Consider the following 19,628-nt stretch of genomic DNA (forward strand, 5'->3'; position numbering starts at 1 on the left):
GAGTTAAAGTGACTTCCAGAGTTCACACATGGGCTAAGTGGCAATATCTATGACATTATACTGAGTTTCACATCTTTCTGTGTGCCTGAGATACTGAGGTTATTAAATAATCTTCCATTTTGGCTCCTATCCAAGTTGATTCACCTTTCTTTCTGCATTGCGCAAGGGAAACTAACACTGAATATCCAATTGCTGAGAGAAAGAAAGGGAAATCTGAGTCATAAATTGCTAGATATCTGAAGATACAACAGTCTGTTTTTTAGACTAGGTAATAATAATTACATACATGTTTTTATCACATTTTAGAATACTTATTTCTCCATAAGCAATATATAACTTAATCCAACAGTCAACAAAAGCCCATAAAGCCACAGCTTGGTATTACAGAACACATCACAACTTACAGGAATGTTGGTTTTAGACATTCAAAATTTAAAATGAAGTGTTTTTAAAAAAAGGAAAAATACTTTTTGTCTGCATAACTGCACACAATTTAGAGCATTTTCAGATTCATGGCATAAAACTTTCTTGTTTCAAAGCCCCTACAACAATGTGTATATTATGATTTGTGTGTAAAAATCAATGTGGGGTTTTCTTTTCCCTAAGCTCCTTTGCTATTTTTTTTTCTCTCCCTCCCCACCTTTTTTCATTTTTGTCTTCAAATAAGTCCTTTAAGTGCTGGAGCAGGTCCGGAGAGGAGCAATGAGTTTGGGGAAGGGACTGGAGCACAAGTGCTGTGAGGAGAGGCTGAGGAGCCAGGTGGAGGGTTGGTCTCTTCTCCCAGGAACCAGCAGTAGGACAAGAGAGCAGGGTCTTAACTCTGCCAGGGAAGGTTTAGGGTGGATATTAGGAAGAATTTCTTCATGGAAAGAGTTACTGGGCATTGGAATGGGCTGTCCAGGAAGGCAGTGTTTAGGAAGAGACTGGACGTGGTACTCAGTGCCATGGTCTGGTTAACATGGTGGTGTTGGGTCAGAGGTTGGACTCAGTGATCTCAGACCTTTTTTCCAAAATAATTGATTCTGTGATACTTCCTAACTTTTTTTTTTTTTTTAAGATAAAAATAAAAGAACATGGGCTTTCTCACCACAGTTCTTTCACAACGGCATTTTAAGACTAATATCAACTTACATCCAGTACGAAAGATTTTGGGGAAATTAATTTTCAGTAACTAAACTACTGATATTTTCCATTAGAAGCAAAGTAATAATTTCCTATAATAAGACATAATTTTTCACCTAGGACATACAGTTTATCTTATGGAATGTCTGATAACGAACCTGAGGAAGACAACACTGTTCCAGAATTTACTGTGTTATGGATACAGTATTAAGTGTAAAGTGTTCACAGAATTGACTGATAATCTATATAAAGAATTCCAGAGTGTTCTGGGCTTATAGACTATTATATATATATATATACATATATATATATAAAATAAGAGAAAACATACATGGAAGTTGCTGAAATTCAAAGCATTTCTTTCTAGATGCATGTGTAACAACACTGAGAAACAGCATCCTAATAAGGAAGGTAAATTAATGATTTTTTTGCACAGAACAATTTCCCTAAATAAAAACCAGTCCTATCAATTCTTCACCCATTTGCTTTATTTAATCACAATATGAAGATGAGTGATTTACAGTATATTGGAGCCAGGTCAGGAAATGGAGGGGATGTTGTCAGGTCTCCCAAAATACATATGAGTAGTTAAGGAAACTGCATAATAATGAACTGATACCTTTACAGCCTAACTTAATCCAATTCGCATCTCATCTTCCATACTATTTTTTTACCTCAACATATGAAAACGCATGTAGAAGCATGTAATATAAATTGATTTGGTTCACATGCTCTTGAAATGTCCCTAGGAATAAGTAATGGATGACTGCCAATCCAGGAATGAAGCAAAATTGGCACTGAAATACTGTCTCAGCATGCACATTATCTCCTCCTCCAAAATCAGTGGGCTTAAGCTCTCTTATGAGCAGAAGGAAAACTATTTTTGAACAGTCATTTCTCATACTTGAAGGACTGAAGATCTCACCTAGCTCAGGAATCCAATTTTACGAGGTGGAATGGTTTTGTTTTCTTGTTTTCTGAACTCCCAGACGAGACTGGGAATACACAGGCACCACCCATCCTAGGATACTGCCCGTTCAGGAGCAGATCTTTGCAGGGCAACAATAGTTGGACATAGACTGCTTTTTGGGCCAGCAGCCACTACTTTTAGAATACATACAACTGGTTCCTGACAGGTTACCTCATGTCCAGTCAAAGCAGTAGGAGTAGTCAAATAAAAAAACATATTTATCATGTAAGTACCTCTTGAACCAGCAGAAGTTCCTAGGCACAGTTGTGCAGAAACCACAATTAAGGTCAGAGGCTCGAGGCACCACGTCTTCTGGAGCAACCCCACTCACTAAATGGCTCAGCTATTGCAGGTTGCCCTTTCTCATGCCTCATCAACACACATCATTTATGATGCAAAATCTACATAAGTGCACATTATTAATAATACCTTGTTTAACCTGGTTATTTCTTTTGAGACACAAATGTTTTTCAGGGCTTCTTGAGCATTCTAGAGCAGAGGATGACTAATACACTTGGTACTTCTAAAGTGACTTTAAATTTGGGTATTATTAAAGCCTGTTATTTTCAGGCCTGTTTTGGGTCTATTCTAAAATAAGAAAAAAAAACAAATAGAGGTTAGAAGCAAACCACAATAACTACAGATTTATTAAGAAAGGAAAGAAGGTTGATGTGATAGAAGAAGCTGAAGAACTCTTTCTAACGGTCTCAGCAGTATGCTCAAACATTGAAGTAGAACTGCCCAATGTTTTTTTGAGACAAAATCTACTACCTTACTATGACACAGAAACACATGGGTTAACATTTCCACCAAAGAAACAAAAAATTTCAGCCAAGGGAATTTGCTTGTCTGGAGAATTTTGTAGCCACAGAAATAAAAGGGGAGCAAAATGAGGTCGTTTCCAGACCAGGCATGCTGATAACTAACAACTGATTCTATATCAATGAATCATTTAAGAACAAGGGGCTTTGTTTTGTTGGTTTTTTTGTTTTGTTTTGTTTTTTTCTGAAGGAAATAAAAAATCCTTATGATGTAGAAATGTTTTAGATGTGATTAATTACTTCCTCAGACAGGTATTGCCTGTGGCTCTGCAAAAGAAGGAAATAACTGCTACTTCTTTCTCAGCAAGAATTTACCCAAGCACTGTCACATGAAAAAAAAAAAAAAAAAAAGAAATTCTTTTATGTCTGTGCCCTTAAAAGCTCAGACATAACAGAAGAGAAAAGTGGGGCTAACTTGCCAAGCAAACAAGCTGGTCAGATGCAGTTAAAGATTAGTCATGGACCTTTTTCCATCAAAAGAATTGAGTCCACGGGTGTGAATAAAACAATTGGTATTACACAGTGCTAACTGACAGGAACGACTGTTACTGAGATTTATTCCCATAATAGATGACAAATTTTAATCCTCTAAAACAATTTGTGAGCTTCAGAAAGTGGGAAGGGTCGGGAAAAGCAGTATACCAGGTCTTCCTCACAAACAGGAGGGACGCAGTCCCACACTGATAATGTTGGACACATGCAAACATAAACACATCTTAACCACGTAAGGACAAGATTTAAAGGAAGATTCTGTAAAAAACCTTCTAGTATGCACAGTCAGGGACCAGTACTCAAGTGAAGCGCAGTAAGGATTACATGGTATTGGATAACCATGAGATTGTATTCCAAAGTGCCCCCACAGAAATGTTCCTCTGAAAGAGAAACTACAAGAACAACTCCTGACCAGCATCACAGAGCTTTGTAGACTTCAACATGCGCTCATCTAATGACGCCAACATGATTACCCGACATTTTTTTTCTAAGCAAAGGAATTGACATTTTACCACAGCAGGGCATCCCTAAAAAGAAAAAAAATCAGTACTACAAGTGAGAAGATGTAGTTCTATCGTAAGGTAGAACACTGAAAATGTCCCGCTTTAGGAAGTTGCACCCTGTTGCCACTGGAATCACAATTTGCAGTAAATATGTGCATTTTCAGATTAAGAGTAGCATCTGGATCTACAGTTTTAAGTGATAAAATATCTTGAAATTCGTGTTAACTAATTAAGTTACTAGGAATTCTGACATTACAGTGAGTTTAGAAAGAAACCCAAACCAACAAACACTAATGCTCAGCTCTACTTGAAAAGTAAGTATTCTTCTGTTGTCATGAGCTAGATTTAATTACCTTACAGCAAAGATATTTAGACATACCAATACTTAAGATTTACCTATAGAGGCCAAGTGTGGCACTGTACAGAATTAAATCAATTTTGTGACACCAATGTGAAATAAAATATTCTAGGAAGGTAATAATAGCCCTCTGTGTTTGGACCAAACATCTAATGCCTCGGGGTGGGGGTGGGGGACACCCAACATTCTTAAAAATTAATTTTTATAGACTCCTTTAACCTCACTATCCCTGCTCGGAATCAGAAGTATTAAGGGACACAAGGCTGCCTTTCTTACAGACTTGTATTAACAGGTAAATCAAGGGAATATACAATAGCAGGAGTTTGATGGTCCTTTCCAAAGTATGTTTATATTTAAGCAGGGTGAAGAAAAAGAAACTACTTTTTACCTTTAGGTGTTGGAATTGGTCTCTCAAGTCTATCCACATGACTTAAGGGGTCATTTGAATCCGGAATTTCCATTTCACCTAGGAAGGAATAAAAAGATTTTGTTGAATTGAGGTTCTGAGTTAATTTTTCTGTTAAACAGCATTACAATATTGAGTTCAGCAAACTCACTCAGTCCATATTCTGCTCCCAGAGCAGCACACAGGAAACATTCCCTAATGAGGTCATGATTCGTCCACTGCAGATTGGAGAACTTTACAATAATTTACTTTGTGGATTTACTTTGTGTTTGGGAAATATAGACAGCATTAAAAACTACTAATCAATTCTTACCAGAATGAAATTCACACATTTTTACAAAGAATGCAAATATTTCCCGTCAGCAATGCTGGCTTGTGAAATTAAGCAGGACCTCAGCTTTACTGACAGTCCCAGTTGCGAAATGAAGCGAGTTTACCTTTGAAGTTACATTACAGTAACTCAGATTCTATTTCCAGAGGTCAGACTCATCATCGCTGCTGACTTTCTTATCCCGTGCTCAGCCTCATCCCTAAAAGATACCTTCCACAAATGAAAATATAATAACTGCTACTTTCAGCATTTCAAAGCGTGAGCAAAGGGACAGACATCTTCTGTCTGTCCTCCTTGCTTGTGTCTAACGTATCAGAGCAAGTCATCAGACAGCAGACAGTACTTTCATGTTCCTTTTTGCATTTGTAGGTCTTGCTAAACCCTGACCGGTATAAATCAGGAGCTGACCTGTCTGCTCTCCCTTTTGAAAATCTGGTGTTGTAAGGAACAGAGCTGAAATTCTATATCAGATAAAGCTGCAGATGTGCGTTAACTAAAATAACTTCTAACGTTACATCCCTTTTTTTTTTTTTTTTTGATCTTTTCTAATTTACATTTAATTGTCAAAATTCTTTGTGACCTTGGGATATGACCAAGAGAGCACATAAATCTAAGATCATCAGAATCTACAGTGAAAGATCTGGGGTTTGCAGATCTGTTAGGTGTGTCCACTCTATCATTTTGGGTAAAATGAAACTAGAGAAAAGGCTCTCTCTCTCTTCCTTTTGTCCCCATTACCCATTCTCCAAATTACACCCCATAACAATACTCTGACTGCAGGTCACAGTGACAAAACACAGGTAACCCCATCCCTCTCTTCTGGCACATTACGAAAGAAGAAAATAACCGAGACTTCTTTGTTCTCCCTTTGTTCTTTTACCCATTATTTGAGAAAAGATTTAGCTAACTTGCCTTTAAGTTTACAAGGTGAAACACAGAAATTGAAGACGTTCTCTACAACAGCCTGGGTCTGAAAGTATCTATTTTGCCACAGTCCTTCCACCTTATCACTGCTTCATCTCTCCCTTCATCTCCCACTGCTAGAGGCTCCTTGCCTGACAGCAGTACAGATTCCACCTGACTTGTGTGCTTATTCCCAAACACCCCAACTGGAGTGATGGTGAAGATGGTGTTGTACCCTTGGTAACACACTCCTTTCAAACTGGAACAGCTAAGGCTTGGGCAGACATCATCTTCTGCCACTCCCAGCACTGGCCAATGGAAATGATAGACAGTATTAATCTGCAGACTGGAAGGAGAAATGGAAATGGGTGACATCTTAAAATTGCCATTGCAAATCCCACTGCAGTGTGTCTTCATTCCCCTGAGGGCACAGTACAGACTTAGTGCCCGACTTTTTACTGCACAGAAGTTTTGTTGATTTGTTTGATTCAATGTGAAACAGTGGAGGCACGATAGCCATGTTCTGTCAAATTCCAGCAGAGATACATAACATCCTGCTCTTACCAAGGGGCAGCAAGCACCTCTGTTCCCTCGCTCTTGGTTCCTCTGTGTCACAGAAGAGGTTTAGAATGGGACAGCAGCATTTAATGGCCACAGGGAGGATAAATCCAAGATGAGACAATCAAGTAAAAAGAAGAGTAGGAAAACCAATTGGCCTTTTAGTCCACAGGTACCTTCACTTGGCTTACCATAATCCACCAGGATGGAACAGTTTTAGGGACACTTGGTTGCTTAGCACACGGATCTCTAGACTGCAGGCTGCCCAAGATGTGAGCAGCACTTTTGGCTTAATATCACATATTCAACTTTAAAATAATTGTTCCATTTCTTCAGTAATTTAGTGGTGCTTACAACAGGAAAAGATGTTGGAAGTTCAGATAAATGAGCATAGAAATGCTTTCCTCTCTTATCTCTCCTTCCCAGCCTTATCTCTCTTAATTTAAGTTTTTCAAAACGGAGATGGAAAGAAACAAAAGCATTTGCTGATTTGAAAAAATTTCAATAATAGTTTTGTGTGATTCACTCTTGTACTTGGTATGTTTCTGCCTGGAAAAAAAACCATTAATCTAATCTCCAGATGTGCTTTACTAGAGAACCATTACAAACCATAGATACCACCTATTATCAAGGTCTCCAGAACCAAGCAAAATTAAAATTAAATTAAATTAAAATAAAATTAAATTCAAACTAAAATAAAATTAAAAATCTTTTGTGTACTTTGCAAATTGTAAGTACAAATCAGATCTGTCACTAAAACTTGCTTTTATGAAAGAAACGTGTATATTCCACTTCCACCACATTTAGGACAAATTCCAAGCTTTAACCCCAAACTTTATGTACCACAAATTAAACCACCAAAAGTTATTATCAGTCTTGACCAGTGAAAGGTTAGTGCTAGAAAAGACATAATTGTTCATTAAACTGATTTTAGATGCCACAAAGTTCAGAGAGCCACTTCTTTTTATATCTATAACACATACATACATTGCCGTAAAATGCCAAGAAAAAAGGTAGAGTTTCAAAACACAAAGTTATTAAAAACTGATAAGAAGAAAAGCGCTCAATAGCTGAACCTTAGATGTGATATTACCAACCCACACTGGCTCCCAAACACTGAGAACATTGAACAGTGTGTGCTGTTGAGGCTCTCTCATCTCAAAAAGGGTACAGAAGAGTTGTAAGAGTTTCAGGGGAGAACAGTGAGAATAATTAGTTATAAGCCAGGTTTTGCACAGCTGCTGGGATTTGCCGCTCTGAGAAGGAAATGGCTGAGTTCAATGACAGTAAGGGCCTGTGGAGTCAGGAGAGTGTTAAGAGTGGATGGACCTATCTCTCAGTAAAAGAAATGGCAGTGTTAAAAAAAAAATAGCAACAATCAATTTCAAAACAGAGCTAAAACAAGGCAAAGCTTTCTCAGACGAGATGTAGTTAGACTGAGGGCAGAGTTCACGTGGGCTACAGGTGAATATCCAGCACAGAGCAGTCCTACATACCTACACCTCTTACACTCCTACTTCACCACTTCCTTCTTGTTGCCATGAGAACCAAGACACAGCACTGCACAGATCTCTCATCTGCTCCTGTGAGGTTACTCTTTTACTTTTCACTTGCACATGTTCTCTGCTCAGACATTAAATGTGTCACAGCTTATTTCTGAAAACCCACTTCTTCAACTTACATTTGCAGTGAGAGAGTGACGTAGAAAATATCATGAGTGCCTTGTCCTCCTTGAACATTGCTACCAGACAAGACTCCAACAGAACCAGAACTCAGCCTGAATTCCAATTGCCAGCGTGGGACAATGTATGTGCCAGATGTGACACATGTAGATACTCAGGAATACCCCTCTTTTCAGGGAAGACACAGTCAAGTGAAATGCAGATGCTGTAAATAGTAACTCTTTTAAACTGCTCACCCACACAGAGAAGATTTCTTAACTTTTCAGGGCAATAAAGGAAGCTATTTCAACTTAAGGAAATTGCCAAGTCCAAAGGAGAAACTATAATTAAAAATTAGTGTTCTATAATTTTGATGTACAAAATACATTCTGTTCCTTTGACTTGCTGCAGCAAACTGCAGCAAGAAAACAAGGGATACAGAAAATCCTGTTCGAGATTGCATATAAATAATTATCTCTTGTTTTGTCAATCCCATTCTCCTGAATAAAAGAGGGCAATTTGCTTACCGACAGGATCCAACACCAGTAGCCCCATTGCTCTGTTTTAGGCACCAATGACCAACAAAATACAGAAGCAAATAACCAGTGTTATTCAGACAGGAATGCTCTTCTACGCTCTTAGAAACTATGTTGCCCAACTGATCACAGTATCAACTCACAGGGCATACACCAGTCAGGATAAAATAGCTGAATTTTTCCCTCTGAAATGGTTATGAGTTCACACATCATTCATTACTTGAGAGCTAACTGGAATAAGCAGATTCCAAAGTGCTCGTGGCCATAAGCAGACACCAAAACAGTGCATTAATCTTCATCAAAAAGCCAGTCACAAGGACGTGGTTACCATAATTGATACCAGGGACAAACCAAGGCCTCAGCCTCACACAGGAAGAGAAAAACAGGGGCCAGGTATTTTCAATCAGTGTGGGCCTGATTTAGAACAGTGAAGGGCTGGGTGATGCAATGACATGCAATGTTAATAACTGTCTTTCAGTTATTGCAGAGCGCAGATGAGATCTTAAAAGATGAGAAATTGCACAAACATTTCCTATTATTTATTAAAAAGAGTAAAAAAAGGAGTGCCAGAGAATTATAGAGCTATCAGCTTAACTTCAATTCCTGGAAAAATAATGGAACAAAGAGGTTATTTTTAAGCATTTACGATAAAGCAAAGAGATGAGTAATAACCAAAGTAGAAGCCAACGTTGACTTGGCTTACACGGATTAGAATTGAACATAAGTCAACAATCACAAGCTATTGCAAACAAGGCAGACTTCATACCAGCAGACATAAACAACAATAATCTTCCCCATCTACTCAAACCTAGTAAGGCCCTGGACTGTTTTTTTCAATTTCTTATGTTCCACTGTAGGATGGATAAGGGTAAAACTGAAATGCTGTGGCTAGCACCATGAGGATATTATACAAACCATGACTAATAGAATGAAAAAATAATGATTACTACACCTGCTTAGTCTGAATAAGATGAGCCATTGACTCAAGGCTAGTATTCTTCAAACACACAGCTCTCAGTGAATGAAACTTTCAAGGGTGGCAGATTTGGCAACCATCTATTTTATATGTGACACTGGACAGGTAATAGCTACTTCTTATCCCTGGGTGAAATAGGATCTTTTCCAGTCTCGTGATTCTATGAGTTAAACAATCATCTTTGTACAGTTGTATTTTAAATCCCAAAGCTTACAAATAAATCCTTCAACACTAACAATTGCACAGAGCTACAATTAGGGAAACTGCAGATTTCTGTTCAGAATTTTCTTCCACTCATCAATAATCCTGTTTCTGTAGCTGAAACCATTTTCTGATTTAAGCAGCAATATGCAACCTTTGCTTCCTGTGGCCGTAACCTTTTACTCACGTTCTAACTTTCTTCCAATAACACAAAACTCCCAAACTCTCTCTCTTCAGCCTAATACCCTCTAATATTCTGTTCTTTTCTTCGTAAAACTTTGTTGACCTTCTGTCAATTACTAACCTCTGGAACTCCCAAACAAAGGGCCCACTGTACCCTTTGATTCAGCTGCCAATCTGATTACTTTGGCTGGGGGAGGCAGGCTGCTTGGGCTGCTGAATTAGGGCCTTTCATTGAAATTTCTCTTTTCCAACATCTGCAGCCCCTGGTAACCAATTGCAGAGTGGGCTTGGCAGAACTGTAAAGGGTGGTGAATAGTCTACAAAAGATGCAGTTTGTAGCATAAAATCAGAGCGCCCCTTTCATAGTGGTGGCAGATTAGAACCTTCACGGCACACGTTGCTGCAGCTTCACATAAAAATAGCTGAAGGTGGGGCAAATAACCTTCACTTTCTGTTGCAGTTGCTGTGTTAAGCTAATTGTGAAGTCTGCAAAAGAGTCACTTCTTGCCTTGTTACCAGCTTGCAAAGCATACTATTTGCAGGATAACTAGCTAACTAGTTAAATTAAATTTATTCTTTGGCTATGCAAAATTCTTTAAAATTACTCTCAGCTAAATTCATAATGATAAAATGTTCTCACTATGAGACTACTAGAAAGGGAGTAAAATTTTTTAAGCCTGCTCTGTTACAACATCAAAAATATAAAGTAAAACAACACCAGCCTACAAGCCACAGAACTTCAGAAAGTTGGTCGAAAATACAGACAAGAAACCCTTTACAAAAGCCGGTGTTGAGTTATACAGAATAAATTCCCAAATTTATAAGCATTCCTTGTTAAAGCAAACACCTTGTTTCATTAGAATTTTCCCCTCTTTAGATTCTTTTTCTATTATACCTAACAGCTATATTGAAATGTTTTCATTTCAGTAAGAATCAGGAAAACAGTCTGCTGCAAAATGTGGGAACTACACTACAGAATGAAGGCAGATCCAAGGCTTATGATCTGTAGCAATTAAAAGAGCTTCTTTATTTGGACAGAAAATTTATCATTGAATTAAAACAAAATTCCAAACAAACAAAAAGTTAAGCCACCTTCATTCTTCATTTCTCAAACACATGTTAACAGAGATTCAAAATTCTGTATTTTGTCAGATAAAGCATAAAGAGAGAATCTGTGTATTGCTTTAATCTCTGTTGCTGTAAGTGTTTCTGTTTACAGCTTGATCCAGGATAGACAAGCTGCCTGATTTGGAAGACTAACTGTCCAGTGCATGATGGAAAAAGCACTTCAAAAATTTCACAATGTTCCTGCAGGAACTTCTTCATTGAATAAAATGATCCTTATTAACCTACCATCCAACCACTCTAAAACACAGTGAAAGAAATCAGCAAGCCTGAGAAGGAATGATTCTTGATTTTCACACAGAGCTGCAGTGAACCTTCAAACAGAAAAAAAGCATGCTGAAGATGCAGTTTATCTTGTTAGTCATCAGCCAGGTGCCTCAACAAGTACCATGAAGTCAGTGCGAAAAGAACAAAATGAGATAAGTCATTTAAAATATTGTTAATAGGGATTCAAACACAGACTTCAGTGAATACCTTGATTTATTTTAATTTCTCATACTGTTAAAGCACATTTTACATTAACCACACAGCTGCATTTTTAGATTGCACTGCCAATCTCAATCTTTTCATTACACAACCCCCATCATAAAGCTTAGCTATTAAATAACTTAGATTCTTTCTCCTGCAACACCTATTTGCCACTTAAAATGAGAGTTCAGAAATGCTAGTGAGACGAACCAAAGATAAAGATTTATTCAGAATTTCAGTCACAGAGGAACCCCCATTAACAGCTGTCAAAACATTACAGTAAAACAAACGGCACCCATGGAAAAGAAGATACTCATTTTAAGTCACCATTTCCAGTCCACAAGTTCTAAAGACAATAAGCTTTGAATTACAAATTATTCTATTAATTCACACTATTAAAACACTATGATGAAGTTATAATAAAGTCCAGCTCCTCCTATTTACACTGCAGAGTGAAGAACATTTAACAGGAACCCAGCCTGCACAAAGGACTATCCAAATCTTATCTTCAGTTCTTAGGACTTCCCGCAAGGTCCTAGCCAAGCCACCTTAGGCCAAATTAGAAAAGCACTGGATGCCAAAAGATGCAGACAGATGTCTACGAGGACTTCCAAAAGCATGTGGGCACCTGAATCTCATGCCTGCAGTAAATATCCCTTAATCTTTTGTACCTCAGTTGCCCCAGGGGTGGAGGGGGGGAAAGGTTAGTCCCCTGAAGTGGTTCCCAGTGCAACTGCATGAGTGTTTGAGTCAGCACAAGGAAAGGAGCAGCATGGAAGCAAGAAGCTAAGACAGAGAAAAGGCAGGAGAGAGTTTTTTGATGACTGTGGCGCTTTATGCCACTACAACTGATCACAGAATTCTAGACTTAAACCTGCGGCAGAGGAACCCTACAGTCACAGCAGAGAGCTAGTTTTGCTCTTAGTCAACAAAAGCAAAGCATAAAGCACTATTTGGAAATAAACTGAGATGTAATTATGCCAATAAAACTGTCCTCAATGTTTAATAATTAAGAATTACACCAGAAATGTTTAATAACTAAGAATGAAACCCAAATTTTTAATTTGGCAACAACGTAACTAAGTCTACCAGCTATCACCAGCATAGTTTTTCTGTACAGCTACATGTTTTACAGTCCAAGGGCATATACAGTCCAGGGAGAATATAAAAGCATTGAATCATAGAAAAAAAACCCACAAAGTAATTCTGGATTTCGTAACAAGTGGTCTTTGTTGGTAGTGCATTATGCTTAAAAAAAAAAAAAAAAAAAAAAAAGTAAAGCAATTGTAAGTACATTCCAAAGCTCTTCACCATCTCAGTTGTAAAATCACAGTTTAAACACAACCAATAGAGGATCTGAACACACCTGCAGTAGCTCAAAGAACACCAAGCAACATGATAATTATCCATGGCATTATTACATGATTGATTATTTTACTGCTTCTGGCTGTGAAAACAAAATAATCTCAATCAAAAGGTTGAAAATAATCATGATTTACGAGTATAACACTCCATCAACTGGTATAAACAATGATTTTCACAGTGCTCTTTTTTTTTTTTTTTCTGAAAGAAAAAAAAACTATTGGAATCCAAAAATGCCAGTCCTGTTGGCAGCCTTAGGCTGAAATATTTAAGACTCCAGCTTGGGAAAGCACCCCTAGTCAGACAAACACTTGAAAACTGGCTTATTTCTAAGCACACTCTTCAATGCTTTCCTATATTTTGAAACAAAATGACAACATTAATCTCCCTTAGCCTAAGTGGTAAACTGAAAAGAGCACAGATCACATCTGGGTGTAACAGCATACAGCAGAAGTTATTACTTATCGTAATGATTATTCTCACTGGTTTAACAACTATGGCAGAAGAGCCGCTGGAAGTGTAAAAAAAAGGCCTTCCCACAGGTTGTTTAGTTTTCACTCTCTAATTGTATTTCAGAAAGGGGAATTGCAGCAGTCTTGGAAGGCAAGGAGGTTACAGCCAGCCACTCCCATCTCTGGAAAATAGTGAGGGTAAACAGCATGTTCGTATTAATCAGAGCCCTTTTTGAATTACTTATGGTTAAGTATTGTAAACATCTTCCAGACCAAAAGGACAAAGTGGAGACCAAAAAATAATTAATTCTCAAACCCTAGTGCCTTTGAGAAACCTGAGCACCCATGCAGGACTCCTGGATAATCAATACTTTAAGAAACCAAGGCTGGCAAGTGAGCTAATGATAGGGCAACATTAATCTTTAAATGAAATCATTAAATAGATTCTGATGTTCTTTCCTGTCATAGAATCATAGAATCATAGAATAGATTGGGTTGGAAAAGACCTCCAAGATCACCAAGCATCACATTTTTTAAAGACACTACCAGAGAGAAAACTGCTGGCTATCTGAAGCTTTACTTAAGCACCTACGGCTTGTCTCCCCTAAGTCAGAGATGAATGGGATTTTACAAAATTACACTGTTAAAATTAACATCAAATTTTAATAACATCAAATCTGTGTTCTAAGAGAAGCAGCTGGTCACTAGTAAAAGTTATTACAGGTTTAGCTCATGACCCGTAACAAAAATAAGTTAAATATACCCAATTGCATTGTTAGAGAGGGGAAATTTCTCTTTAACACAGCATATTTTGGTTTCTCGATCAAGAGTTTAAAATTCGTAATTTACTGGAAGTTCTCTTCATAACGAGTAATTAGCTATGGCCTATATACAAAAAAAAAAACATTAATTCCTCTCCCCTAACAATGAGTACAGCTTTTACTGATGGCCGTGGAGCAAGCTGGGAGAGAGCAAGTCAGTGTGCAAGTGGTGTGGCCAGGAAAGCCACCAGTGAGCACTTCCAGCCCTTTTTGACCTTATCAAGTATTGTTGGTGCCTAAACATCACTATGTGAGTGTGTGTGTGCTTGTGCATGTGCAAACATTAGACTCTGTGAGTACAAAACAGAGGAGAAAGTTAATAAAGGGTGCCAGGATGTAAAGGAAACTAGCTCCTCGCCTTTATTTTAGCCACTGAAAAACACAAACCAAGTATTCTAACGGAAAGTTTTAAAGGTATGTTACTCATTTGTTTTTGTAGGCATTTCTACATTTCACAGTATGGGGTTATTATTTAAATAACACTAATAATAAAGTAACATTTATGTCTCTTCATTTGAGAGTAAATATCTAAACAACAAATTATTTCTGCTGGCAAACTGCTCGTTGAGTCTACACAGAAAATACCTTCTTCCTACTGCAGAATCTCTTTGACTTCTTGGATTACAACTGAACCAGTACAGTGAAGTCATAATGGTTGGCTGCTCTGAAAGAAACTCCTTCTGCTGTGGTTTAAACTACCTTTTCTGCTACAGAGGGGAAAAAAAAAGCTCAGATGCTTAAGTGGACTCTGACACAGTTCCTCTTTGATATTTCACTAACAGAGCTAAGCAAAACTTATCTGCATGAAAAGAGATGGGATATTATTTGCTTATGTTCTTTTCAGGAACAGTACTAAAAAAATGAGTAGAGCCCTGAGGTGGAAAACAAGAGTGTGGAGTGCTTCCAGATGTGGATACACACTGTATTCAGTGGGTGGACAGTGAAACTAAACTAAATTAACTAAATGAAAACCTTCTCACAGTGTCACTGACACTAGCCAGCATGGCCATAATGATGCACAGGAGCCCCTTTCTGCTCTACCTGCCTGAAGGTAAAGCCATGACCAGCTTCTCTAACCCAGCGGTGCAGAGGAGAGCACAGGCATGCACTTACCAGCTAGCAGGCTCAAAGCACTTGGCAGTTCCCACACAGTTCACCTATTTCCCCATGCCAGGAAGGAATTTCCTGAGCTCCCAGTTTAATAATGGCAACTGATGTGAATCACAAGATCAGCCTCAAACGCTGTATTGGTATTTTGTTTCAGCTGCAACACTCAAGGTGGCCACGCTGCCATTTTAGTGAGTTCTGAAAGGAATACTTGGGTAAAGTGCAACTTTCTAAAGTGCATCTTCCCCATCTAAGAGCTCTGAATCTTATACCAGTGAACTCCTGTTTCACAAACTACAAACTCGGGCACACTTTGCTACTGTGACGGCAGGACTGATACAGGGTTTTTTTCACCACACGGGTCAGTCTTGCTTCTAAATCATCAAAAATGCCGTGGCTGTAAAACACCTGTTTCCATGACAGGCAAGTGAGAAACAACACACACAACCTTATTTTACACTGCAGGGTTAACTTGTGGCACTGAGCTGTGACCTCAGGTTCTTACTTACATGTTGAACAGATCTTGTCAGAGGGTCACATACGACCACAGCTGAGGTTTCATAGACATGTTTTAGGAACAGTACTCACTTGAAGTGAGAGCCTCTTACTTTGAACAAGTGCAACGAAAAGCTCACATCTGTGAATAAACTACTGCAGATATGATCATAGGTGGGAGTGGAACAAGCTGTGTGGAGCCAGTAACACTTACTGCTGGAAAATTAGTTGGTTTCACTCCTGAAGTGCAAAGCACACAGAAGACAACAGTGACTGCATTCAACTGCCAAATATACTGGTCTTCATCCCTAACACTTCTGAGACATAATGCAGATTCCTCAGCCTTGGGATTGAAAAATACAGTGTTTTAAGGAAGAAGAATTCTCTTCACAGTGAGAATTAAAATTAGCATATATTTATATTCTGTTTTCATGTGTTTTATTATGTTTCAGCATTTCAAAATATTCTGCTCGGTTCTAAATTACTTCTAGTAATAGTTACTTCTATGCTGGATATATTCCCTTGCAACCACTACTTACTTAATCAAAGTGGACAGCTTTGGTTTTCATTATGCTTAAGCAAATCTTTGCACAGGTATTACTTACTAGTGTTATACCAAAAAGTTTTGCAAGCAAAAGCTAGCCATGGCCATCTAAATGTCCTCATATCAATTCTTTGTAACAAGTGTGAGCAACAGGCAATAAATTGTTCTGAGCTTATAAGCGGTTGCCTTCCTTTGTGTTATTTATGGACAGCTTTCAAACTGTGCTACCTTCAAAATATAGGAAAAGAATGTTAATTCTAATAAGCAAGATAGGATGCTTCAACCAGAATGCATCTGCATGCACAACAATCAAAGCAGAGAATAACATTCAGAAATGAATGATCTTAGGTACCTGCTGGAATCTGAAACTAACAAAGCTTCAGTGAAAATGTGCCTTGTTTTGTGGTGTACATGGAAGCAACGTTTCATAGCTGGAACTTACTGCACAGCATAAAGATAGAAAACTGCTAAGCCTAACAGGCAATTTTGTAATGGGAAATGTCCTTGATTATTCTCAATACTGGGTACATTTGAAACTGGGTTTCCTCTGGTATTTAAAAAAAAAAAAAAAAAAAAAAAGGATCAAATATTTCCTTCCTTCCTTCCTAGCACACGTAGTCAAACCACTTTCCCTGCACTATGTGAATATCCCAGGTCTGACTGGTACAGAGCCCATCAGATAATTATGAGCTTGTCCTGCACTACTGCACAGCTGTGATCTGTGGTATTCAGCACAGCAGCTGATTCAGAGAGGGAACTGCCAGAAAGGCAGAGGACAGCACTTTGAGCTCACATGGACAACTGAGGGGTTCAGTCAAGACTGAAAGGAGCCAAGCTGCAGGAGTGACAGCCCAGTCAGGCTGGATGGAAGAGGGGAAGTCACAACAGCACAAGACAGGTGGCTGGTGAGATGACTCGAAAGTAGAGCGTGTTTCTTCTCACTCATCTGACCACTTTGCTGTCCACACTAATCAAAATTAACACGAGGCCAACAGTTTGTCCCCCATCAAAAGCATAGACTACTTGTTATGAAATATTGGCTAGTTTAACTTGGAAAAGCTTCACAGCAATAGAAATAGTTATCTAAAGGTTGCCTGGGGTCTCAGCCTCTTTTGTGGTAAATAACCTTTGCATGATAAAAGACTACCATAAAAATTAGCAGCCATTATCTATCTTTGCTGGCAGTTACAGAGATGCCATCGTTAAAGTGGTCAGAGTGATCTGTCATGGTATGGAAGACCAAGAAATTTTATTACATGTGCATCAGTTTAGTGAAAACAGAGCTTTTTGTTATCTGGTACTATCAATTTCTCAGCACTTATCTTTTTAAAATGTTTGTTATTTCCAGCTTTTTTTTTTTTTAAGCATCTAGCATTTCCTCCTCACCCTTTGGGGTATGTGAGAATGTGTAACTTTTTATAAAAAAATTCAGCTACAGTCAAAATTTTTAAATCTTGGTGGAGTACCTGCATTAGGTAGCAGTTACCATGTCAACTAATGGTATGGAAGCTTATTTTTCCTGGTATAGGAAAAATATAGCATGTTCCCGTGTTTCAGGAAAACATTCGTGAAATTCTGTTCAAAGTGGGAAACAAGATGCTAACCACAACCAAACCATTACCTATCTGCCATGTCACTGAAGAAAAGCGCCTCTGAAAACACTGCAGTGTTTATTTGCGTGCACTGCACTTTCTCTTGGTAGGCATGAAATTAAGAATACACTGCAAAAAGCCTTCTCTGGATCTTCCACTACGTCCTCTACTTACTGCCTCCCAGGCTTTCTACAAAGCAGCCAACATGAAAGAGACCGGGTGATTTACAGTCTAGCCCTATGAATGTAGATAAGATCTGGTCAAAGATCTAAAACGAAACAAAGAACTCTGTATTGCTCTTGGAATGGATTCCCAAATATTTAGAACTACTATGACCCAGAAAGCCAACCCACTGATATATTGCCCTCGACCTTGTCATCCTTGGCTAGTCTGTTTTGCTTTGCTCTGTCTCTGTATTCCGTCTCTCCTACATATTAATCTGAAATATCTAACCCCTCTCATTTGATAAAGTAAGCACTGTACAGATAGTAAGTTATTAAGTGCTCTGCTCAGTTACTCGGCTGTCCATGGGTATCCCCTGACTACGCAATATGGCACAGACATCATTTTTGCTAGTGTCACAATCCAGAAGAAAAATTTCATTAGAAGAACCTAGTAAGATGCCTCTTGGGATAATGAGAGTCATACCCAAAACTTATTCTAAGATAATTCATTTTCATTTTATATATTTATTCTACGAAATTATATATTATATGCCTTTTCACCTACTTGGAAAAAAAAATGGTCAGTCAACTACTTTACTCATTGAAAAAAAAATTCCTTCTGTATTTATAAACATAACTATCTGCAATAATACTAAAAGCTAGTTAAACTGCAGGAAACCTTATTTATAACACAGTGTAAATGAACTCAATTTTCTGCATATATTTGCCTCACTAACACAACATCTACCAGTCTTCATGACAGAGAGGAGCAGTGGTAAGCTTGAACACACAAACACAACATATCAACCTAAATGTACTAAATGAACAGAAGAGATTTTTATTGTGCATATAGAAGAAACAAAATAGACTGCATTATATATATATATATATTCTATATTTCTTCCTCCTGTTTTTCTCCTCTTCTGCACAAAGACAAATATACAAAAAATTGACACCCTCCTTGCAAAACCCGTGAAAGAATCTAAATTTCACACCTCAAGCAGAAATTGAAAAAGAAGTCAGGACTGGGTACCTGGCACTGCAATTCTTGCATACTTACAACTGCTCATAGGAGTTTGAGAAAACAATAACAGATGAAGTTAATTAATTGGCATGAAATCCTTTCCTGGAAAAGGTTTACCAAGTTGCAAAAGTAAGATTAAATTACAGTGATGAAGAAGGGCATTCATAGATTGCAAAAGTCAGCCTTGAAGAACACATATCCTTGCCACGGCACTGCCACTCAACTTTTAGTAGTCACAGAAAGAGTAAATTCATTTACCACAATCCACCTTCCCACCCACCAATTACCATGAGACAAAGACTACTGCAAACCTTTCAGGCACTTGGCTTGGCAGGAGTTTTTGAAATTACTTCATATACAAAAGAGGTAATGCATATACAGTATTATGTTACTGTAACAAGGATTTTAAGCAGATTTTTAAGTGACCTTGCTGGCCTCAGTCATAAAACAGTA

General features: G+C 38.1%; 1 protein-coding gene across 1 annotated transcript in view; it reads right to left on the minus strand.

Annotated features, from left to right (window-relative positions):
* Window positions 1-19,628, minus strand: part of ROR2 (receptor tyrosine kinase like orphan receptor 2) — a 142,953-nt gene that overhangs the window by 40,300 nt on the left and 83,025 nt on the right. Inside the window, exon 2 of the mRNA XM_050329075.1 lies at window positions 4,655-4,732. Within this exon, the coding sequence (XP_050185032.1) occupies window positions 4,655-4,727 (73 nt within the window). The 5' untranslated portion in view covers window positions 4,728-4,732. The remainder of the gene's footprint in view (window positions 1-4,654; window positions 4,733-19,628) is intronic.

Source organism: Myiozetetes cayanensis, unplaced genomic scaffold (assembly GCF_022539395.1).
Source record: "Myiozetetes cayanensis isolate MyiCay16 unplaced genomic scaffold, myiCay2020 scf4, whole genome shotgun sequence".
In the NCBI taxonomy this organism is placed as follows: domain Eukaryota; kingdom Metazoa; phylum Chordata; class Aves; order Passeriformes; family Tyrannidae; genus Myiozetetes; species Myiozetetes cayanensis.